Consider the following 22,887-nt stretch of genomic DNA (forward strand, 5'->3'; position numbering starts at 1 on the left):
CTATTTTTCATCCACGAAAACGCTTCTCCGAAGGTAGGTTATACAATGGGGAAGATTACCACGGTACATAGGTGAAGTATTTTTAATATAAAAGAACGATAATTTCGGATTTTCAATAAAATAAACTACACAATATACATAAACCTATTCACAGTAAGCCTTTATCTTTTCTGCTTTGCAGACGTTCATCACATTCTTATTTTATTAACGACTTTCATTTTAAACATTTCACATATACGCTAAAGTCGAGTACTGTCTGTCAAATTGTACATTCCCAAAAGCAGTCGAGCTTTGACTGTGATATTTAGCCATGGGATGCGCTATATAATCGCAAATTTGCTTGTCAAAATCGTTTAAAACACATTCCACGTATCGTTTAATGTGTTTATCGACGTATTCCTCGGGGGCCGAGCCGGTTGAGAGAATTTGATAATGGAAATCTTGAATGTCAAAGCTATTCCCAAGCTGTTTTTCACAGTACTCTCGCATTTTGATGATCTTCCGCTGACCTAAAAGATATGCCGTAGCCTGTCCGGGTAAGCCCTGGTATCGAGTGACCTCCTTCACAGCCAGATCTCCGTCCTCCCAGGCATATTTGGAAAACAATGCCAAAGCATCCTTTCTGTAAATTATTTTAATTAAATGCAAGTAAACTTTGTTTGCCGACTCCATTTGGTAAGCTTTTCATTGCTTCATATACGCACCTTTTCATTCCACGATAATGAATACCTGTGTCGACTATCAAACGCAAAGCTCTCCATATCTGGATATCAAACACAGCAATTTTACGTTGGACACAATAAGATGAAACATTTTGCAACCGTAAAAAGCTATACTGACCTGCCATTTAAGCATTCCATATCTTTCCAAAGGACGGTTATGATATGCGTCCGTATCTTCAGATACAACAGGATTTTCGGCGTACACTGCCCAACCCTCTTTATTAAAGCTGTAGTCGGACATCAAATCCAGCCAATGAAATACATCGCCACATTTATCAAGAAAATATTCCTCTTTTCCTGAAAAAAAAAACTTTCGTCAAAATACGATCACAGATTTCATGAAATCATGACGTATATCTTATGATAACTTTTCTTTAGAAATAGAAATCGTTGTTTTTACAATAGACTACTTGTCTTCCTATGAAAAAACTTTGTCTCGTGCAAAAAAACATACATAAACAAAATATAAACAGCAACAATGGTCAATGTCAATGATTACAAAAATATTCAACCTTGAATTTGTGTATGGTGTCCAGGCCACCCCTCGTGTGCAACTGTTGTCCAATCAGAAAATTTTGGTCCGAAGTTGTCAAGAAAGAAAGGAACATTAACAGATGCCGGCCAACTGCATCCTGCATCAGATCTTTTGAAAGACTGTGCTGCTACGTGGGGATTAAAGTTTGCATTGATCTCCAAAGGACAATTGGGTATCGAAATTTTATGCCCGGTGTGATAAAAACTTTGAGTCAGCTTGGGGGAAAGAAGACCGAGAATTTGATGATAGGAATTCGACCATTTTAAGAAAGCCTCCCATCTTTTAGGACAGTTCACTTGAGCAGACTGTTTGTCCGAACAATTCTTAAATGCAGCGCTATCTGATTCGTTAACAGGAAAAGGTTCTTCGTTAAAGAACTGATCTTGAGCGTTCAGTATCCTTTTAAATTCTTTAATTGCCGTTTTTTTGTCCGATTTACCAGTGACAATGCGGGCAATCTTCACGGCTTGCGGGTAAAGAAATGTAAGCGAATTTTTACCAATCTCGTATATTTCCTCAGGTGTAATATTGCTCGTCGTAAAGTATGGTAAAATGATTGTATAAGCTTTTTTCCCGTTTAAATTTTCTCCTGTTATCGGTAAAACTTTATGTGTTCGAGTACTGGTTGGTTTTCCATCAACGTAGATATAATCGACCGGTAAACCAGCCAGTCCACTCGAATGCTCTTCAGGAAGGCAATGTCGAATGTGGTCATTTCGAAGATATTTTACAAATTGAATGATAGGCTTTCCAAATCCTATAACAGAAGAATCATAGACAGAGTTCTTCGTCATTTTCGTTATGATGTACAAAGAGTCTGCCTTCTCACATCGTTGACGTTAATTCTAGAATCTAAACCATATACATGTGTGTATATACCTTCAACTAAAGCAACATCAATGGACTCTGAAATGTGTTTTCCTTTATCCTTCAACCATTTCGTTCTAGCTTCGGGGAAAAGCTGCTCGATGAAATCGTTTGATCTGATGCTTTGAACGAATTTCTCCCTCAATATATCTCTTGGATTGTCATGTTTAGTCAAAACTCTGAATCGCATTTTGAAAGAATTCAAGCCAGTCTGACAACCAAGAATGGAACGAACCATTCCAGACTTCACTCCTAATTTCATATTCTCTCTAGACAAAAAAAAAAGTTAGAGATAAGAACAAACAAACAAGTGTCTACACAGACAGTATAAACACTCTTTAAAACGTTCACGAAACAAGCTTTATTATACAAATCACTAGCATTTCTAGTGCAATTTAAGTAAATATAAACCAACAACTACTCTTACTGGTATTGTTTTACTGTGTCACCGTAAGCATTGATGAAATGTAAGAAGGTTTCAAATTCTTGGAGGTTTTTCGGTTTCATTGAATAGGCATGCATCTCAAAGAAGGCACTAATTCTGCAGAAAGGTTGCCAACAAAAATAATTTGGTCCCAACATCCATTCGCCACCGTAGAAGTTCATGTCGTATGGCGATGCAAATGTTGAACGTAGATACTGTTTTACCTGCAAGAAAAAATATTGTGTTGAAACTCAAATACATCCCCATCGGTTACATATGTCTTTTAATAGGTGCTCAAGTACTTAAAACTCAGAATTATGAGAAACAGACATGATGCAAGAATCTTATTTCGCAACACGTGAATATTTTTCACACCGACCTTCCATGATGACATTGTAACATACTGCAACAACACCAAAAACATGATGTGACCTAACATACTTTGTGTAGTGAATACTGCGTCTAAGGTTATTATTGCAAATAGGGTGGAAACGGAATCTCCACCAACACCAATACTGTTCAATTTTGTGATGTAATATCACAGAGACCTGATAGACTGCTTTTGTTTCCCTTGGTTTCAACTTCAACTCATCGTAATTAATTTTCTTGAATTCCTCAAGCAAAGACAGAGCTAAATCTGTTCTCTCTTTTAAGAAAGCAGGAGTTATATTCATTACAGGAAGGCTAGAGATAAATGAGATATGACATGTTTATATGTTTACAAACAGCATAAAAAAATTATTACAACAGTAAGCATCTTCTTTCAATTTCTTCAACTGTTTGCATTGATACATCAAGCAAGCTTGTGAAGTTTTTCAATTATAAAGTTTTAATGATAAATAATTTAAATCTAATAGCAACAACACTTTTTCCATTCAGCTAACGTTAATATGCGTTATTTTTCAAAGCTTTAAAAGTTCACAAACCTTGACTCCATGGACACGTCTCCATCAAATATAGAATGAAAATAGCTGTATTTAAAATATGTTTTTTGGACTTTTTTCATGAATTCCAACAAACCAGCTTGTTTTGCTTCTTCTGACCCCGAGCATATCTCATCTAAAAATGGTACTGTAAAATTCCGCCCAAAAGACCTTTTGTATATGTAAGTATTTTTTCATAGGCTTATACATGGTTCAAAAAATAAATGTTTTTAAAAACTATAACTATTATTTGCCTGATATGAACGTTATGATACTAAAACTTAGTCGCATTAGCATTCCCAATGCTAGATTCATGAAAATAACTTAACAAGCTTTCTGTAGACAAGTGTAGAATATACTCAAGAAAGCTTCGGTACCGAAAACGTAATATGAAAAATTAGTCCTTGGCTATATTTGATATCTATCTATAAATGTCTATAGCTATAAATGGTCCATCTATGTAGTTATATATGCTCCATCTAGAGTGGCATGATTAATATTGTAGGTCGATGGCCTTGCCGGTCCTCCTTTCAGAGCCATTTCTCATTTTCATTCTCACATTCAATACCACAACTCGTAAGAATTGAAAAAGCTTTGTTGAGGTGCACAATTATTTATACTCAACTATTTCATAACATGCACTTACATGCGCGTCTAGACATGAGAGATGATTTAAGTTAAATGGGTTTTAACAGTTTTTGCCCTCAAGGATTATTAAACCACACAAGATTGCTTGTTAACAACGCAATATTTCATTTTTCTCTTCAAAAGTATCTTTCTTTTACAACAAAATCGTACACGGCAATTAAACGGTGGAAATGCATAAAATTTACCATTGACTTTTCATGAATTTCGGGCTAAATTCAAATTTAAATTATGTGAAACAATCTAAATCTAGTATTTTAATTAGTATTTTAAAAAGGACGATTCATAATAAGCCACTTGATGTCTTATTGGCTAAAAGACTCATGTTGCGATAATTGCAGATATTATTTTGATATAAACTGACAAAAAAATGCCTTTCATCTCAATGGTTATCGTGTTAACAGGATTTGTGAAATTAAATGTTGACATATAAATGGACGATTTGTATTATTTAGTTGATCATAATGAAAACATGTTTGAAATTGCGCTCTTATAGTCCGAGCACAAAAAAATTTCCCAGGCTACGCCTTTCACCATAAAAAATGACTCACATACATATGGAATGATTACAATAGTGCGGATGACCGGAATTCTGAAACAAAACTCGACTCCTTTCAATGCCACAAAATAATTGCAAAAATACAATTTGTTAGCGGTCTAAACGCAATAAAGCATGCGTTTTGCATTCATGCATGCATGATGTGAAGCTTGCATGCTTTGGAGAAGCATGGTGCAGTTATCTGTTAATGTCTTTGTCTTTTTACTCAGTTAAGAATGTAGCAAACTGGGTGGGATGGCAGTAAATTATGCGAATTCGTCTTCAGTTTTCATGCTGCAACATTTAGCAAATTTATCCTCACGCAAGTGAACAATTTAACTTAAGGCATTCCAAAGTGATATTTCAAACAATAAACAAGTTAACAAAGATTATAAGATCGACAGTAACTTACTCTTTTTCTTCTCTTCCACCAGAGTCTTATCTTTATCCCTATTTACCAGAAGTTGTGCTGTGACAATGACACAAACGACAAAGAGAAACACAAGAACAAACGCCATAACTCGTTCGAGAGCTGTGTGACAAGGCAATTTCCTACACAAATTCATTTTAATTCTCTGACCACCTAGTATTTCCGTCGACCCATCGGCAGCACTTGATGAAAGTGAATACATTTCTGCCTGAAGGAATTCTGTGCCAGTATCTCTGCTCATGTCGTCAATCACTTGAAAAGTAAAGAAACCACAGATCTACCGACGACGATTAGTCGACAGAAAAAGCCTCTTATAACTGACAGCAACGTGACAGAATCTTGATGCAAATGAATAGACCACAGAGAACTGTGAATAGTTGTCAGCACGTTTAGCGTAACAGTAATTGCAAGTTGAGAACAGAGGCAACGAATCAAGGAAACACTAATTTTCTGTACTGTATTTCACAGCAAGTTTCTAAATAAAAAAATGTTCGAACAAAGGTCCATATCCGACTATCAATATCAGAGCTTCTTATGCAAGACGACCCGAAAATTAGGTCATAGCGATGTTTATAAAATTTTCAATTTGTACACTGCAGAAAGGTGTTCATTTCTATATTCATAAAGTAGGGCGGTTTGGATTGTGAAACTTGTGATTGTATTTTGTAAGACATAAAAAAAATCGGAAAAAATTATGTGAAGTATTTCACTTTTTGTGGATAGAAACGACTTACACGCGTCTGATTGTTGCATCACTTACATGCTTTGTGAACATGAAGTTCAGTGAATATGAAAATCATTTCCGACTCGATGTTTCGAGGAGCTTTGTTTACGGAAGAACATTATACTGGAGGTATTTTTTGAGATTTTGAAATTGCACTCACAAATGCGATTTGAGAGGAAGTTTCATCGGGAGTTTGATCGCAGACGGCGGTCTTCAAATATCAATTATATATTTCGAAATCTCAAGGAGTATATCATATGTCTTGAGATTAATTTGGTGCGTTGTGCAAGAGCAGGTAGTCTTTGGTGTCAATTTGATGTTGGAGAATCAGTCGGAGACAAAATCGGAGAAATGTTTGTATGCTTTCAGGGAACAGTCTTCTGCTGAGACTCAATTCTTATTCAGTTCTTACTTAAAACGCTATAGTTGTTATTAACTCAAACGAAAGAAATTATTTTGCAAAGTGCAATGTTAATTGTCACAAATATTTCGGTGCATTTGCAACCGTTTTTCCAGCCTTGTTGTGATGGGAAATTCAAATTATAAGATGTTGCAATTATATCGTACATTTATTTTAAGAATTTTAAAAAAATAATTGTTGACAGTTTGTTTGTTCATGTCGAGTGGTGAATTTTCCTATGTATGTATGATACTTTCCTGTAAGTTAACTTGACAATTGACACGATTTTCGATACACCTGGTTCAACTTTCTCAATCTTGAAAGTTAAGAGCGACAAAATAAATGCTTGCTTTTGACTAATGAATAACAACTCTAATAGGCTACTTATAAAAAAATAAAAGTTGATACTTCTTACCTCTTGCAACGGCGGATTCATTTTAAAATAATATCCTTTGAAAACACATTTTTAACAACTGTATTAAGTTAAATGTAGATATGATCTACTGTATTAAGGTCATGCGTATGTACGCTTTGCGTACCTACTTTATTGAATGTTCCCAAGGCTATCTTCGTGTAACCATCGGAACCGTCAAGCTCCGATCATGACATGCACAATTGACAAGCACAAGTCACATCGTAAGGCACAACGACCGAGCGATACTTCTGTTATATTTTTGTTTCATTAAATACTCTTAAATTGTATTGACCCATGATTTGAAAGGATTATCCACAATCGTCTCGGTTTCAGTACGTTTTTTATCGGCATAATGTGTCTAAATATTCTAGTTTAGAGTGGTCTTTCACGTTTATATAAGGACTATGAGAGCAAAGGTCAAATCTATTTATCTATTGCTAATGACATGAAATGACCACTTTAAAATGAATAATGTTGATTCGAGTAATGAAAAGATCGATGCTTCAAAAGGCGTTCGTAAGAAACACGAGTTGTCCGCCATTCTTGCATCCATGGCATCAGGAGCTGTTGCAGGAGCTTTAGCAAAAACAACTATAGCTCCATTGGACAGGACAAAGATCATATTTCAAAGTGAGTTCAGTTGATCTGGTGACGTGTTGAAGGATATTTAGAAGGAACGTTAATCATAGCTCTTGCTCTCTGTTTAAAGTAAACAATAGTGCAAATTGGAAAATTCCATTCATTTTTGGATTCAGATGTTTGTACCACTTTGTAACAACATGTTTTTCATCTTCACCTTTGAGCATTTGTAAGTAAATATTTGTAACCATACAAATTTCTTTTTTTCAGCATCGCATATGAAGTTTACCATAAAAGTAAGATAAGAATTACTAGTAATATCATTTCATTCTGGAAATCTGGGAAAATAATTTTTCTTTTCAAAAAACAAATATTATTTCTTGCAGAGTGCAATGAATGTGCTTTCAAATACGGTTAAAGAACATGGAGTGCTTTCCTTATGGAGAGGCAACAGTGCAACAATGGCACGCATAATTCCTTATGCTGCCATACAGTTTGCAGCATTTGAACAGTTGAAGAAAATTCTCAGTCCAGATTCAAGGTTTTGTGAAATTATTGATGACCACACAACTCCTCAAATCTACTCATAAATCTCTGTTTCTTTTTAGGGATAGTTCCGCATTTAGAAGATTTGTTTGTGGTTCATTGGCTGGGATGATTGCTGCATTTTTTACTTATCCATTGGACTTAGTTCGTGCAAGAATGGCAGTGACACAGAGAGGAAGGTAAGACTCTTAAGTTGATGGCAAAATAATTAAATTTTCAGCTGTTGTATAATGTGTAATCTATTCTAAGGTATGATGGCCTATCGGATGCTTTTCAAAAGATCCATTTTGAAGAAGGAATGCAGAAGTTCTTTCGTGGATTCATACCAACAATGTTGGGTATTGTTCCGTATGCCGGAGTCAGCTTCTTCACTTATGAAAGTTGCAAAAGTGTGTATCGTAAACACCACAATGACAATGAACCATCATCAATGCATAGATTGGTGTTTGGAGCAGGTGCTGGGTTTATTGGTCAATCCACAACATACCCACTGGACATAGTTCGCAGACGTATGCAAACTGATGGTACACAAGGAGTTGTGAATCCAGAATATCGTACAATTGTGAGCACAATGAGATCAGTGGTGCATAATGAGGGATTCACCTCTGGGTTGTATAAAGGTCTTAGTATGAATTGGATAAAGGGACCTATTGCTGTAGGAATCAGTTTTATGACTTATGATTTTGTCCATGAAAGATTAAAGAAATTTATAAATGCAGAAGGGTAACATAATTATACCAAATGGGAATGCAAGAATCTTTGTCCAAAATAACAAGTTCATAGCTTTTATTGATGAAACGATTCAATCAATTATTCGAAAACTATTTTGATAATATGTACTTGTGTATTTTACAAATTATCTATTTTTGTTGGAATGCATTGTGTATGAAAATACTCTTGAGGCATGACTGGCAGCAGTTGATTGTGTTGATGGTATATTTTTACTTGACGATTCATACGTAACAGGACGCCCAGCTTTAACTTGCGTGACGTCACGGTTATTCTGAGTTTCTTGCCATGAAATATATTTCTGTTTTCGTTTTTCATTTGAGCGTGTATGTTGTTCATGCGTCTGTATTTCTTTCGTTTTTTGACGAGAATTCGTGCTTCGAATTGGAAGCTGCGTTGTCATTTTGTCATCACTTGTTGTAGCGTTAAATCCTTCATCTTCTTCATTAATGAAGATTTTACGAATTTCGGGAGACGTGGGATTTTTATCGTGGCGTATGGAATGCGTCTCACGATCAGTAGAAATCGTGTTGCGCTCACCAAACTGCGTTTTTTGTCGCACGTTTTTCGTGTCATGCGTGTTTTTATCAGTTACATGTCGTTCTAAACTATCTATACGCGCCATCGTGTCATTTTTAATGTCATCTGAGCTTGACTGCACTTCTAGGTCTATCACGGGAGGTAAATCAATATCTAGTGACTCGAAAGACAAACTACTAGACTCAAAATATGAAATACCAACATCCTGTACAACAGAACTTTGTAACTTATGTTTACCACTGTCACGAGGATTCTTACTGACTTCATTTACCTCGTTTTCACCCCCTTTCTTCGCTTCATTTCTTTTCGGTCGCTTGGAACTAACGTTGCTTGTAACATCGTTGGGTTGTAGATAACGTGACGTCTTTGAAAAAAACCGTTTGTGGTCGGAGCTATGGTGAAGCTCGTGGTCTTTCGATGTCGTTTCGTTTAACGTTGTGACATTTGTCAAGGTCGACTCGTGAGAGCATTTCGTTTCTTAAAATGAAACCATTTGTAGTTAAATATTCTATGAACGTAAAGTTTAAGTTCACTAACCATTTTTTTCTCCGGGAAGACACAGTCTTTCTGCCATCATGTTCATCTTCTCATCGTTAGTTTTTGTTGGACGATCATTTTGATAGGATTGCTTATCTTCTTCCAAGATCTGTTTTAAACACTCAAGATAATGTTTTCGCAGTTGTTTCGCTGTGGAATGACGTTCTTTCGCGACTTCACACCTGTAAGAAGAAAAGGAAAGAAATGTGTAAAATAAGATTCTATTCTAAAGAAATATCAAATGCCCCACGAATAGTTATGGCCAGTCGACAATGTCTTACACTGTAAAACATTGAACAACACACGTGATCATTAGATACACGATGGGATATAGTAGGATATTTTAAGATCATTCAACTATGATAGATATTCATGAAATGTCAAACTACCTTATAGCTCTTGCTGCATTATTTCGTGTTTCAAGTGCATGTTTCATTAAATCGTCTTTCATTTGTGCCGTAATTGTCAAATACTGTTGACGTAAATTGTTTAATTGTTTGCAATTCGACGTGTCGTCTGGTAGTTCTGATAGAGAAATCCATGAATTATTGCCAGGAGTATCTGTCTACAGTAAGGAGAAAATACATTGACTCTAAGTTAACAAATGTGTTTTGCTTATGTGAATAAAATAGTCGACTGATGCTTCTTCTGAAAAACGTTATTCTGGACGTGAAATAATCTTTAAGAAACCTAAAGAACTCGAACGCTACCAACGTGAATCTGGAGTTAGAGAGAGAAAGAGTCTTGACATTTAAAAGACAAGCTCGGTTGGCAATGATGCGCGTACCTGAGTACCAATATCATGATTGACCATTTTACAATTTCCACTTTCATTTCGCTGTGTTCTAAAGAGATTAAGTTTCGTCGTTCTTTAAATGTTTAATGTTGTTCTTATAAAGTATATTTTTTGACCTTATTTCTTCCTCCAGCTCCCGAATCTTCTTCATGTGTTCATCACGTGCTTCGTCCAGGGCTTGCTGAAAGAAATGGAAGTAAGTAGAAGATGAAAAAATATTCGAAACTTTAGTTTTCTTCAAACCATTATCGAAATCAGCTTTTCAAATTGCTTTGACGTTTTCCACACAAGGAAAACCATTGAATGTAAAAAACGCATAGTTTAATGTTATGATGTAAAGAAAATACGGTAAAAGTTATTTCTTATTCAAACAACAACATACTCGTACGTTGATAATCATTGAAAGTCTTCGTGTAAGTTTCATTACTTGTGTTGTTTTTGAACGTGTAAGTTTCATTACTTGATTTTGTTTTTTTGAACGTGTAAGTTTCATTACTTGATTTTGTTTTTTTGAACGTGTAAGTTTCATTACTTGATGTTGTTTTTGAACGTGTAAGTTTCATTACTTGGTGTTGTTTTTGAACGTGTAAGTTTCATTACTTGATGTTGTTTTTGAACGTGTAAGTTTCATTACTTGGTGTTGTTTTTGAACGTGTAAGTTTCATTACTTGATTTTGTTTTTTTGAACGTGTAAGTTTCATTACTTGATTTTGTTTTTTTGAACGTGTAAGTTTCATTACTTGATGTTGTTTTTGAACGTAAGTTTCATTACTTGGTGTTGTTTTTGAACGTGTAAGTTTCATTACTTGATGTTGTTTTTGAACGTGTAAGTTTCATTACTTGGTGTTGTTTTTGAACGTGTAAGTTTCATTACTTGATGTTGTTTTTGAACGTGTAAGTTTCATTACTTGGTGTTTTTTTGAACGTGTAAGTTTCATTACTTGGTGTTGTTTTTGAACGTGTTTTCATTACTTGATGTTGTTTTGAACGTGTAAGTTTCATTACTTGGTGTTGTTTTTGAACGTGTAAGTTTCATTACTTGGTGTTGTTTTTGAACGTAAGTTTCATTACTTGATGTTGTTTTGAACGTGTAAGTTTCATTACTTGATGTTGTTTTGAACGTGTAAGTTTCATTACTTGGTGTTGTTTTGAACGTGTAAGTTTCATTACTTGGTGTTGTTTTTGAACGTGTAAGTTTCATTACTTGGTGTTGTTTTTGAACGTGTAAGTTTCATTACTTGATGTTGTTTTGAACGTGTAAGTTTCATTACTTGGTGTTGTTTTTGAACGTGTAAGTTTCATTACTTGGTTGTTTTTGAACGTTCATTACTTGATGTTGTTTTTGAACGTAAGTTTCATTACTTGTGTTGTTTTTGAACGTGTAAGTTTCATTACTTGATGTTGTTTTTGAACTTGTAAGTTTCATTACTTGGTGTTGTTTTTGAACGTGTAAGTTTCATTACTTGGTGTTGTTTTTGAACGTGTAAGTTTCATTACTTGATGTTGTTTTTGAACGTGTAAGTTTCATTAACGTGTAAGTTTCATTACTTGGTGTTGTTTTGAACGTGTAAGTTTCATTACTTGATGTTGTTTTTGAACGTGTAAGTTTCATTACTTGGTGTTGTTTTTGAACGTGTAAGTTTCATTACTTGATGTTGTTTTTGAACTTGTTTTCATTACTTGGTGTTGTTTTTGAACGTGTAAGTTGCATTACTTGATGTTGTTTTGTAAGTTTCATTACTTGTGTTGTTTTGAAAGTTTCATTACTTGATGTTGTTTTTGAACGTAAGTTTCATTACTTGATGTTGTTTTGAACGTTTTCATTACTTGGTGTTGTTTTGAGCGTGTAAGTTTCATTACTTGATGTTGTTTTTGAACGTGTAAGTTTCATTACTTGGTGTTGTTTTTGAACGTAAGTTTCATTACTTGTGTTGTTTTTGAACGTGTAAGTTTCATTACTTGGTGTTGTTTTTGAACGTGGTGTTGTTTTGAACGTGTAAGTTTCATTACTTGGTGTTGTTTTTGAACGTGTAAGTTTCATTACTTGGTGTTGTTTTTGAACGTGTAAGTTTCATTACTTGGTGTTGTTTTTGAACGTGTAAGTTTCATTACTTGGTGTTGTTTTTGAGCGTGTAAGTTTCATTACTTGGTGTTGTTTTTGAAGTGATTTTCTTAATTTCTCTTGCACATTTTCGATTTCTTTTAAATGTTGTTCTTCGACAGCAATCCTATCCTCTTCCTGTTCAACCTCCCATTCATTCTTCGCACGTTCAAGAGCACTTTGTAACTTTTCCTAAAATATCAGGACGAAAGATTGGACAAATGATTCAACTGATTAAGCTCATCAGACAAAGAAACATCTTATCATAAATCACACTGTAAAGATTATAATTACATTTTAAGATAATGTTCGTTAACTGTACTCGAATTGCTGAAGACTTCAAAAAAACAACAAAGTGTTCACCTTAAATAGATGCTCGTATTTTTGCGTACATGCTCAATAGCCTTGTCATACTTTTCTCGCATTTGTCGTCCCATATTTTCTCGTTCTTTTTGATATTTGTCTCGATGCGAAGCATGAAGTTCGTCTCTTTGTTTATCTAGTTTCTCGGTCCAGTCCTTCTCCAACGCAGTCTTTTTTTCTTGCCATTTTTCATCGATTTCCTCAACGATGTTCGTTAGTTTATTCTGGTACTCAATCTCGATATCTTTCAATTCTACGTCACGTTTTTCTCCCGATGATTTGGTTAAGTTGTCGAGCTAACATAAGCGAGAATATAACTTGCAGTAAACATACAATCCCCCACTTTCTATAAATTCTGCTTCATACCTTTTCTTCATATCTAGTTTCCAGTTCCTTCAATTTCATTTCGTGCTCAAGAACTGCATTGCGCAGTTTAACTTCGTACTCCTCCTTTACACGAGCTAATTCGTTCTCACGAAATTCCTTTAAATTCTTTGAATATCGAGCTTCAAGGTAACTGAACGTCTCATTGATGTCTTGTTCTGAAGATCCCATTGACACTCTTAAGCATGGTGACGTCTGTAATATATACATTTATTGAATACAGTTTAAGAAATGGTATAGATGATTACATAATGTGCAATAGAAGTCAAGGATTCCATAATTTTCATGGCTCGAATTGAAATGTATAAAGATAAACTTACACCTCGATCTTGTTTACTTGAAGAAAGTTCATTAATCCATTGTTTTCTTGAGTTAGATAAAATTTGCTCAATTTCTTTAATCTTGTTCTCAGTCCACGTTTCCTTTGCCAAGTGAAGTGACCGACTTACAGCTGATTCTAAAAAACGATATTACACTATCCATTAACTACAAAATGACCATTCAAGCTTGGTTTACTTACTTATTTCGTCGAGATAACATAACAAAGTATCAATTTGTCGACACTTACCAATTGCAGACTCCTTCTCCTTGCACCATGCCTTTTCAGCAACCTCCAAGGCTGCTTTAACAGCATCGTTAACTTTGTTCAAGTGTTCATTGTTCCATCTTTCTTCGGCTTCCAAAACTGCCTGCTTTACTGTTTCTTTACGTTCCTCATCCCAGGTTCTTTTTTCGTTTTCAAGTTTCTTCTTTATTTCTATGTCCTACATTATCAAAAAAGTTAATCAGACCTTTATAACACAAAACAAAAGAGTCCACTTATCTATTTCCTTACACTTAAACATCTTCATCTTGACTAAACTAACAAAGATGAAGTTGAAGACTTCGACAACAAAATGCCATACACAGTCTCTTTTTATCTTTATATTTGTAAATAATTTATTACCTTCTCTCGTTCCCATTCTTCTTTTGCTCTTCTATCACGTTCATTCAACCAATCCACCTTCGCCTTTTCAACCGCTTTCTCCTGCGCCTGTTTTACAGTAAACGCAAGTTCAAGTTCCCAATTTTGACGGGCTTTATTTAATTTGTTTCCAATCTCCACAGTTTCCGACAGCTCCCAGTCTTTACGGGACATTCTCAATGATTCGTCTCGATGCTGAGAAAGCTCAAAACGTAACTGTTCCAGCATAAAAAGTATTTTGAACATCACATTAATAAATGCTCCTGCCTATAATAGAATAACTGACCTTTTTAAGGTTTTCTACAATTTCCCTGTCTTTCTCTCTATTCCATTCATCTTTCAAAGACTTTATTTCTTCCTCCCATTTCTTCTCACGTCCCTCTCCTGTCACATGTTTCTCATTCCATTTCTTCTCTGCTATAACTAAAGCATTTTCCACAGCTTTCTCACGGCGAGTTTGTTCATCCTTGAGGAGAAAAGAAAAAATATTCTCTGTAGATAAATCTTGTACAAAACAGCTAACATTCTTCTCGGAATCTAGAGTGGAACATATCTTAATGGCTTTCAGATGATAGAAAAAAAGATTAGATTCATCCAACAGGTAAGAAGACAAAAGATCCAGTCACAACCCAATAATGTCCAGTGTAACATTTTATTAACCTTAATCCAATGCATTTTGGCAATAGCAAGCTCAGCATCAACTTTTTCTTTAAATCTCTCTTCCTCCTCTTGTAGCCAAGTCATTCGTTCCTTTTCTAAAGATCTCTCAATTTCCTCAGAAAGTTTTTCACGAAGTTCAAGCAATTCACACACTTTATTTTCCTCCAATTTCGTCTCCATCTACAAACACAAAACAACTATATTATCCACGAGAACACAAACCAACACAATTGAAATGCAACTCAGAGGAAAGATGTAAATGACTGAAAAGGAAATCGAACCCAAACCAAGAGATTTACTTTTAAAACTCCAAATGATAAAGCATACATGTTTCATCACATGACTACATGTTTCATTACATGACTACATGTTTCATCACATGACTACATGTTTCATCACATGACTACATGTTTCATCACATGACTACATGTTTCATCACATGACGACATGTTTCATCACATGACGACATGTTTCATCACATGACTACATGTTTCATCACGTGACTACATGTTTCATCACATGACTACATGTTTCATCACATGACTGTTTCATCACATGACTTTTCACATGACTACATGTTTCATCACATGACTACATGTTTCATCACATGACTACATGCTTCATCACATGACTACATGTTTCATCACGTGACTATCTTACGTACCTCTTTTATTTTCTGCTTCATGTCTTCTTCGCAGCTTTCTCGTGTCTGTTTTTCAATCCAACGTGATTCTTCGCTGAGAGCAACATAAGACTCCTTTACTTCATTCAGTTGTTTCATCGTCAACTCGATTTCTTGTCTTGAATGAAAAAGGACCGTAAAAATATGAGCAAAAGATGTTTGTGCTGTATGGGAAATGTTATTTTACAAGTCATAAGCTCTGAAGTCAGTAAAATTAACACAAGAGAAGAAGGAAGAAAGAACATACAAACCCGAGTTTTTTAAGTTCTGTCTCGTGTTCCTCCGTCAATTGTTGTTTCATTGTAGCAAGAGCTTGGTCGTGAAACTCAATACAAGATTCACGACATCTGAAATTATATGCATTTAATACAGACGACGAGTTTTTTTGAGAATAGATATGTTTCGGCACCTTATCATGTCTATTCTCAAAAAACTCGTCGTCTATATTAAATGTACATTAGCAATAGAGCTTTTAAGAAATTATCTGAAATTATATTATATACACTGGAAAATGCAAAGTTTGACTAATATGTGATTGCATTTATGATAAATACAACACCAACAAAAGATAACTACTCACTGCTCGACACTTTTCTTTATATCAACATCGTGGTCTCTAACCATCTAAAACAAAGGAGATCCTCGTACAACCGAAGTATAAAAAATGTGTGAAGTATAAAAAAACTTACTTCGGACATTTGGGTTTTAAACGTTGATTCAAGAGTTCCAGTTCTTGTTCGCGTTTCATATACTCGTCAAGTTTCACGGCTTGGTCCTTCCAAAGTGAATAAGCGTGCGATAATTGGGTTAAGACAACATGAAAGTCATATAAAAACTTGTTTTTTAACCATGCAAAAAAAATCGTGTAAAAACCGTGGAACAATTGTGTAAAAACGTAAAGAAATCGTGTAATAGCAATTACACGTAATTCAAGTGAAATAGTGTGATAGCAAATTTATATGTAACTAATAATGTGATACTTACTTTGATTAAACATTGATATTTTACAATGTCCTCGTTTTTGCTTGAATGATTAAATTCAGGTGTTTTGTTAAACTCTTCAAGCTCTGAAATCTTTCTCTCCTGCTCCAAAACTCGAATCTGCGCAATAATTAAATGACTACTATCAACACAATTTGTATAAATGCAATGATTTTATACAGTGGATGGATGATCAAATATTATTTACCTCTTGCTTTTTAACCAACAGTTCCAGTCGTTCAATCTCGTTTTCTTTACTCTTTAACATCTTTTGCACGTTTTCAAATTTACTACGTAAATCTTGAATTTCATCGCGTTTTGTCCGGTTTGACGACAACGAATGTTGTAGTTCATTTTGAAGAGAAACTAAAGCTTCCTCCATGGATAACTTGCTTTGTTGTTGTCCACTTGTGAATAGATATAAATATATATAAAGAAAATCATTCTAGTATAGAGGGAGGAAGCAAGAATGACGAGAAAAATGAAAGAAAGCATTCTAGAATAAAGCAAGATAAACAAGAATTTTGAAAGAAACCATTCCAGGAATTCTAGGATGGAGGGGAAGCAAGAGAGACAAAAAAACTGGAGCAAAACATTCTAGGATAGAAGGAGGGGGGAGCAAGATAGACAAGAAAACTGAAGCAAAGCATTCCAGGATGGAAGACAAGAAAGACGAAAACTTGGTCTAAATATAATGATATAAGAGACAATAAAACGGCACCAGCAAACATTTTATCTGACATCAACAAATGTTAAATGAAGTACCTTTTAGTTCCGGGAGTTCTCCAATCGTCTGCCGCCAAGTTTCGTTTGATATCGTCATCTTCACGAGATGTTCGATCAATTTTCGACATTGTTTCAAACATACGAAGTTGCTCCTTTAACTCCACGACATCTGCCTAAATCATATTACAACACTGTCATGCACGGGCACGAAAATAACATCGATAACACCACCAATGTCTACACTATCATCTGATGACACTCGGTATCCCATAGTATACAAACAAACCACGGGCACGAAAATAACACCAATAACACTCCCAATGTCTATACTATCATCTGATGACACTAGGTATCCCATAGTATACAAACAAAACACGAGCACGAAAATAACATCGATAACACTCCCAATGTCTACACTATCATCTGATGACACTCGGTATCCCATAGTATACAAACAAACCACGGACACGAAAATAACATCGATAACACTCCCAATGTCTACACTATCATCTGATGACACTCGGTATCCCATAGTATACAAACAAACCACGGGCACGAAAATAACATCGATAACACTTCCAATGTCTACACTATCATCTGATGACACTCGGTATCCCATAGTATACAAACAAACCACGGGCACGAAAATAACATCGATAACACTCCCAATGTCTACACTATCATCTGATGACACTAGGTATCCCATAGTATACAAACAAACCACGGGCACGAAAGTAACACCAATAACACTCCCAATGTCTACACTATCATCTGACGACACTGAGTATCCCATAGTATACAAACAAACGAAGATTAAATCAAAGACTTCTCCATTGACTCACCTCCATTGTTTTCAAGTGCACTGCCAAATTTTCTTTTTCCGTTTGTGTGTAGCTTAGTTGTCGTTGAAGATGGGATAGTTCTTGACTTGAACCTAAACTCGACGATGCAATGTTCATTGAATTATTTCATATAAACAAAACGATTGATTTCTATCATGGGATTGATGACTATTTGTGTTATAATCTAATGTACTTTCTTTCAAACACAGTACCAGAGTTGAGTAATTTCTCGTTTTGCTTCTGACTCTCTTCAAGACTTCTGGTCAACCTGTTTACGGTCTCCGCTCTGTCCAGTCTCACACGATCCGCCTCTTTTCTAGCTTGGCCAAGTTCGTCTTGAAGTCGTTTGGTTTCTTCTTCCTATACATATTCATAATGACATGATTGACTTAAAACTTGCTGTGCTTGAGAAAATCGTAAAAAGAGCGATTCTCCAGTCGGGTGTGTAACATTTATACTGTAGTGTTGTTGTTCATTAGCTAGAATATTTTAGGATATATATTTTGTGTTAGAGTAACTTTATATGAAAACATATTATGTTATAGGTATTCACTATCTTTCTCAGAGATACAAAGGCGATTGTGCAGCATGTATCATGTGTTTGACCCACAAAAATTTACAATTGATATGTGCTTTTAACGAGTGCCACGCTCTGTAAACTTTGATAATCAAAGTTACAAAAATACATTGGCGTAGGAAGATCGGAAATTGGGGGGAGGGCTCATTTTTATATATGCATAATACGCCCCCCTCTCCCAAATTGTCGATCTTACTACGCCCTTGTGAAAAATACATGATATACTACATCCGACATTTTCCCATTTAAATTGAAATTTGAACATATTGAAAGCTAAACACATCACACGAGTAATTTCAAAATATTATCATTCGGACTCTATATCAGATCATCAACCAAAACCACAAACAAGAATATTCACTGAAACATACAAACCTTCCACATTAACGTATTACTAACATCATCAAGTTTCTGCTTCAAACGTGTCACATCTTCCTCATGTCTTTTTTTGGTTGCAGCAATGATGTTCTCGTGTTGTTCACGTGCTCGCGATAGAGACTCTGATCTCTAACTGCATCACTTGCTGATGGAGGTTTTCGATCGTTTTCTTTGCCGACTCCAACTGACTGGCGATCTGTGAGCAAATGAAGAAATGTGATTGGTATAGCAAGTATTGATTTTGGTGTTGGTGTTCGTTTTGGTGTTGATTTTGTTGTTGGTGTTGATTTTGGTATTGATTTTGATATTGATTTTGGTATTGATTTTGGTGTTGATTTTGGATTGATTTTGGTATTGATTTTGGTTTTGGTGTTGTTTTTCGTGTTGGTTTTGGTGTCTATTTTGGTATTGATTTTGTTGATGTTGGTTTTGGTGTTGATTTTGGTATTGATTAATACATAGCCAATAAAAATCAACTACGGCTTGGTCTAGTTAAGTTTGATAGCGATGATTATCATTCGCGCCAATCATTGGTCAACTATATAGATCACATGTCTAAGCAATGTAAAGCTGTAACCGAAGAAAAAAGAGAACACACTGATTAATAAATGCAATATTATTTTTTTGTTATATAACCTGGATATTTTACGCACTTTGTCCAATCGCCTCACTATTTAACTATTTTCATACCAGTGAGTATTTCTTTTTGAATGCCTGTGTATAACTCTACCAAACAGTATTTAGTAATTTAGAGGAGTACAACTTATATATTTTTGAAGTTCCTAGCTGAGACCTCGAAGGTATTCACTGATATTCAATGATCGCCTTCATATTTTGCCAAAAACTCGTAAAAGCAGTAGGCTGATGTTACTGATATTGTCCGTATTATGAAATAACATAAAAATTACCTCATCTTTATTGTTAAGTAATTGTTCCTTCTCGATATCAGCATTTTCTAGTTTACGTTGAATTTCGTCTAATTCACTTTGACGGTTAGTTGCAATTTCTTGTGCATGCTTCAAACTTGATGCCATTCCGTCGCGTTCACCTAAAGAGTACCACCTTTACATTACTTCATTGTGAAAATGGCTACGATTGGGCAGGCTGCAACCGTAGCCATGCTGTTCATAGCTAAGCTGAGATTATGGCGGAACTGTTCATAGCTAAGCTGAGATTATGGCCAAGCTGTTCAGAGCCAGGAAGATCATAGCTAGACTCTGGGTTCTTGGCAAGGCTGTTGATAGCTAAACTGCCTTCATGGTATGCTGTTCAAAGCTTAACTACGTTCATGGCAAGGCTGTTCAAAGCTAAACTACGTTCAGCTGGGTAGCTGGTCAAGTCGACTGCGCATGCTCGAGAAGACTGCGCATGTGAAGATGATTTATCAGAAAATTTGTGACTAGGCAAGCTATGTACTCCGTAATTGGTGCTAGTACTTACAGTTGGTTGTTGCAATGACCATGAACTTGGAGAGTTGACTACGCATGCTCAGATTAATTCTCAATTAATTTGTGACGGAGCGAGCTCTGAATTTGGTGCTTGTATACGTACTTGGAATAAGCAAGCTTAGCAAATTTTTTGTCATGCTCTGTCTTCTTAAGCTCGTTTTTTTCAAATGCACATCAAATTCATCAACACTTTGTTACGGCACTCGTAATATCCGTGACAACGTCAAAAATGTTTTTTTTATAATTTTGTATCTATAACTCTATAACTTTGTATCTGGAAACTGCATGTCATGTCCAAGCTTTCCTTTGATTTGAAGGAAAATGGTTTTTATTCACTTTTACACCTTCTGCCTTTATAATTAGACATTCTGGATTTCTGAAATAAGATTTACAAATGCCTCAAGAGCATCTTCTTTCTATTTTATTGCCACTATTCTACAAATACAATACTATGCCCGACCATTTGACTGTCTTAATTGGTAATTTGATCTCTTATTTTTGACATGTGTGTTTACCATTGGAAAGGTGGATTATTCCCATGCTTTCATAGCCAGGTTGCAATTATGGAAAAGCTAATCTCATAAATACCTTTCGCAAGTGCCAATTGATGCTTCAAGACACGTATCTGTCTTTCATAATCCTTTTCCTTGCTGGCCATTTCCTTTGCGAGTTCCTCAAGTTTCCGTTTCCTTGCATCATGAAGTATCTTTAACTGAGCCATTTCCACTGTTGATGATGATCCTGATGCCTTGTCTAACATGGATTGTTGTTGAAAGTTCTTATGTTGTGTTGATATCATGTCAAGTGTGCCTCCTCTCTTGTATTGAACTTTGAAATCTTCAATCATGTTGATGCCAGGTGAAGTTGAATCCTGTGTAAGAGATAACTGACAATGAAGAAACAGAAAAACTCCAACATCACACTCGTGGGTTCAGTACTTTGATGTAAACAATCATAAAGGAATGAACTATTATAACCTGAAGTTCATTATGATATGATGGGTTGTAACCTTGAGTATCAATGTTAACATCATATGTGCCTTCACAATACTCTTCTCTATCAACAACATTTCCACCATCATCAACAATGTCTTCATCACCATCATTATGGTAAGAATCACCACTACCAACAGATAAATTATCACCATCATGGTATGCATACTGCATATGGTGATCATTTCTGTATTCACCATCATCTTCCGTATATCCATATTTACTGTCATGGTAATCAGTTTGTAATATTTTTACATCATTGTCATCCAACAACATTTGATGGTATTCTTCATCTGGTGTTGTACTAGTTCCAAACCTTTGTATAAAATCTTCACCACGCTTCGTTAGCAGCATATTAATTTGATTCATTTGAGGAGGTCCCGCTCCCTGTGACCCCAAATGATCCCTGAGATTCTCGATTTCGTTCATATTTTCAAGTGATTGGTTCATAGAACTATGAGCAGGCGACGTGAAGGAGACATTGTTATCTTCAAGCAAATCTTCAGGAAGCTCATTAATGAGCAATTCGTGAAGCTAAAATGATAAAAAGTTTCTGTGGTTTCATAATTAACTAGCATAGAAAGTTTATGTTATAATGTAAAATACTCAAAAAAGGTTATCATAATATTGAAAAATACAAGTCTAGAACCTCTCTTTCTCGCTCTGCATCTTCCTTGTCAAGCTCTTCATCTTCGTCATCTCCTAAACCCTTAAAATATGACCCCAAAAGACAGCTCGGCTTCAGCAAAATAAAAGAAATGTTTGGTTCAAAAATTTAACTTAATTCTTGTAACTATCACGAAGAACTACGAGGTGAAAAAAAAGCATCACTAATTCATCAATATTATATGAAAACAAAAAAATACTATCATCACCTTGGTGTACAGTTCGTTAGCAATATATTACACGATTACCAACGACTACAAAGGAAAATTACTCTACAATAACATACCTCAACGTCAAAATTTACTTGGCTTAGTCCTGTCATATTGTAAAGTCCTAACCATACATATTTTTTGAAGAAATTGAATCATGAATTGATCGTGAAATGACCAAAATAACTATCACAAATATGAAATACTCATTTGATTTAAAAAATAGCGCCATTAACACAAACACTTTGTTTATAAATAAACCTTTCAACTATAATTAAGCGAGAGACCTGGAAACGAGTTTAAATACTTGCGGTATATATGGCAATATATTGTTACATTGATACCATTGATGCCAATGATATACAACGATATTATATATCGCTTATTAAACAGCATTTTCATATTTGTAGCTTCAAAGATTACATATATTTTAGCAGAAACTATACCCAACCTGACATGGCCAACTTAGCCGCTCAGCAAAAAAATGACAGTTTTGGTTGTACATATTCAGACAAAATGTGTTTACAAGAAAAAGATCAGTCAAGACAAATAGACAAATACTAT

At 35.1% G+C, this 22,887-nt stretch overlaps 5 protein-coding genes across 8 annotated transcripts; 1 reads left to right on the forward strand and 4 right to left on the reverse strand.

Moving 5' to 3' along the window:
• Positions 1-68: 68 nt before the first annotated feature.
• LOC124450637 lies at positions 69-5,654 on the reverse strand. 2 transcript variants are annotated; one of them, XM_047001260.1, is made up of 9 exons: positions 5,067-5,654; positions 3,475-3,619; positions 3,097-3,232; positions 2,552-2,772; positions 2,137-2,393; positions 1,235-2,014; positions 841-1,019; positions 705-763; positions 69-622 (listed from the first exon to the last, which is right to left on the reverse strand). In XM_047001260.1, exons 1-9 carry the CDS (start codon positions 5,323-5,325, stop codon positions 229-231), a joined length of 2,430 nt encoding a protein of 809 aa, XP_046857216.1. In that variant the 5' UTR covers positions 5,326-5,654; the 3' UTR covers positions 69-228. The 2 variants fall into 2 exon arrangements, with proteins under 2 accessions (XP_046857216.1, XP_046857217.1); XM_047001261.1 differs by having other exon boundaries at positions 3,475-3,607; positions 5,067-5,653.
• Positions 5,655-6,824: 1,170 nt separating this feature from the next.
• LOC124451769 (mitochondrial coenzyme A transporter SLC25A42-like) lies at positions 6,825-8,794 on the forward strand. Its single transcript, XM_047002357.1, has 5 exons — positions 6,825-7,253; positions 7,473-7,498; positions 7,589-7,743; positions 7,811-7,927; positions 7,998-8,794. Exons 1-5 carry the CDS (start codon positions 7,088-7,090, stop codon positions 8,473-8,475), a joined length of 942 nt encoding a protein of 313 aa, XP_046858313.1. The 5' UTR covers positions 6,825-7,087; the 3' UTR covers positions 8,476-8,794.
• LOC124452263 lies at positions 8,605-11,551 on the reverse strand. The gene is made up of 7 exons (XM_047002845.1): positions 11,292-11,551; positions 10,733-10,881; positions 10,467-10,527; positions 10,342-10,399; positions 9,944-10,119; positions 9,555-9,736; positions 8,605-9,494 (listed from the first exon to the last, which is right to left on the reverse strand). The coding sequence occupies exons 1-7, from the start codon at positions 11,549-11,551 to the stop codon at positions 8,605-8,607; spliced, it is 1,776 nt and encodes a 591-aa protein (XP_046858801.1).
• LOC124451765 (golgin subfamily A member 6-like protein 22) lies at positions 10,468-16,714 on the reverse strand. 3 transcript variants are annotated; one of them, XM_047002354.1, is made up of 15 exons: positions 16,694-16,714; positions 16,489-16,605; positions 16,194-16,279; positions 16,085-16,128; positions 15,756-15,851; positions 15,487-15,622; positions 14,823-15,002; positions 14,449-14,628; positions 14,145-14,231; positions 13,767-13,962; positions 13,519-13,655; positions 13,181-13,393; positions 12,815-13,110; positions 12,497-12,643; positions 10,468-10,531 (listed from the first exon to the last, which is right to left on the reverse strand). In XM_047002354.1, the coding sequence occupies exons 3-14, from the start codon at positions 16,200-16,202 to the stop codon at positions 12,553-12,555; spliced, it is 1,665 nt and encodes a 554-aa protein (XP_046858310.1). In that variant the 5' UTR covers positions 16,203-16,279; positions 16,489-16,605; positions 16,694-16,714; the 3' UTR covers positions 10,468-10,531; positions 12,497-12,552. The 3 variants fall into 3 exon arrangements, with proteins under 3 accessions (XP_046858310.1, XP_046858308.1, XP_046858309.1); XM_047002352.1 differs by having other exon boundaries at positions 14,145-14,378; positions 16,694-16,713; XM_047002353.1 differs by lacking the exons at positions 16,489-16,605; positions 16,694-16,714 and having other exon boundaries at positions 14,145-14,378; positions 16,194-16,464.
• Positions 16,715-18,328: 1,614 nt separating this feature from the next.
• On the reverse strand, positions 18,329-22,550 carry LOC124451767 (centrosomal protein of 152 kDa-like). Its single transcript, XM_047002355.1, has 7 exons — positions 22,401-22,550; positions 22,098-22,157; positions 21,434-21,982; positions 21,045-21,327; positions 19,917-20,056; positions 19,006-19,204; positions 18,329-18,413 (listed from the first exon to the last, which is right to left on the reverse strand). The coding sequence occupies exons 1-6, from the start codon at positions 22,434-22,436 to the stop codon at positions 19,109-19,111; spliced, it is 1,164 nt and encodes a 387-aa protein (XP_046858311.1). The 5' UTR covers positions 22,437-22,550; the 3' UTR covers positions 18,329-18,413; positions 19,006-19,108.
• Between the last annotated feature and the right edge of the window lie 337 nt (positions 22,551-22,887).

Source organism: Xenia sp. Carnegie-2017, unplaced genomic scaffold (assembly GCF_021976095.1).
Source record: "Xenia sp. Carnegie-2017 unplaced genomic scaffold, XeniaSp_v1 HiC_scaffold_24, whole genome shotgun sequence".
Lineage (NCBI taxonomy): Eukaryota > Metazoa > Cnidaria > Anthozoa > Malacalcyonacea > Xeniidae > Xenia > Xenia sp. Carnegie-2017.

Excerpts from the sequence above, each read along its gene's own strand:
- LOC124452263 (XM_047002845.1), bottom strand. The coding sequence starts at position 11,551 with ATGAAACTTACACGTTCAAAAACAACACCAAGTAATGAAACTTACACG. Across the intron at positions 10,882-11,291 it reads ACGTTCAAAAACAACACCAA|TAATGAAACTTACACGTTCA; the intron begins GTAATGAAACTT and ends AACAACATCAAG. Across the intron at positions 10,400-10,466 it reads GAGCTGGAGGAAGAAATAAG|AACACAGCGAAATGAAAGTG; the intron begins GTCAAAAAATAT and ends TAATCTCTTTAG.
- LOC124451769 (XM_047002357.1), top strand. The coding sequence starts at position 7,088 with ATGAATAATGTTGATTCGAGTAATGAAAAGATCGATGCTTCAAAAGGC. Across the intron at positions 7,254-7,472 it reads GACAAAGATCATATTTCAAA|CATCGCATATGAAGTTTACC; the intron begins GTGAGTTCAGTT and ends TCTTTTTTTCAG. Across the intron at positions 7,928-7,997 it reads GCAGTGACACAGAGAGGAAG|GTATGATGGCCTATCGGATG; the intron begins GTAAGACTCTTA and ends ATCTATTCTAAG.
- LOC124451765 (XM_047002352.1), bottom strand. Across the intron at positions 15,623-15,755 it reads ACAGAACTTAAAAAACTCGG|ACAAGAAATCGAGTTGACGA; the intron begins GTTTGTATGTTC and ends TTTTCATTCAAG. Across the intron at positions 13,111-13,180 it reads AAACTAGATATGAAGAAAAG|CTCGACAACTTAACCAAATC; the intron begins GTATGAAGCAGA and ends CGCTTATGTTAG.
- LOC124450637 (XM_047001260.1), bottom strand. The coding sequence starts at position 5,325 with ATGAGCAGAGATACTGGCACAGAATTCCTTCAGGCAGAAATGTATTCA. Across the intron at positions 3,233-3,474 it reads GACGTGTCCATGGAGTCAAG|CCTTCCTGTAATGAATATAA; the intron begins GTTTGTGAACTT and ends ATTTATCTCTAG. Across the intron at positions 764-840 it reads ATGGAATGCTTAAATGGCAG|ATATGGAGAGCTTTGCGTTT; the intron begins GTCAGTATAGCT and ends TTTGATATCCAG.
- LOC124451767 (XM_047002355.1), bottom strand. The coding sequence starts at position 22,436 with ATGACAGGACTAAGCCAAGTAAATTTTGACGTTGAG. Across the intron at positions 21,328-21,433 it reads CATATCATAATGAACTTCAG|GATTCAACTTCACCTGGCAT; the intron begins GTTATAATAGTT and ends TCTCTTACACAG. Across the intron at positions 19,205-19,916 it reads TACTTAACAATAAAGATGAG|ATCGCCAGTCAGTTGGAGTC; the intron begins GTAATTTTTATG and ends ATTTGCTCACAG.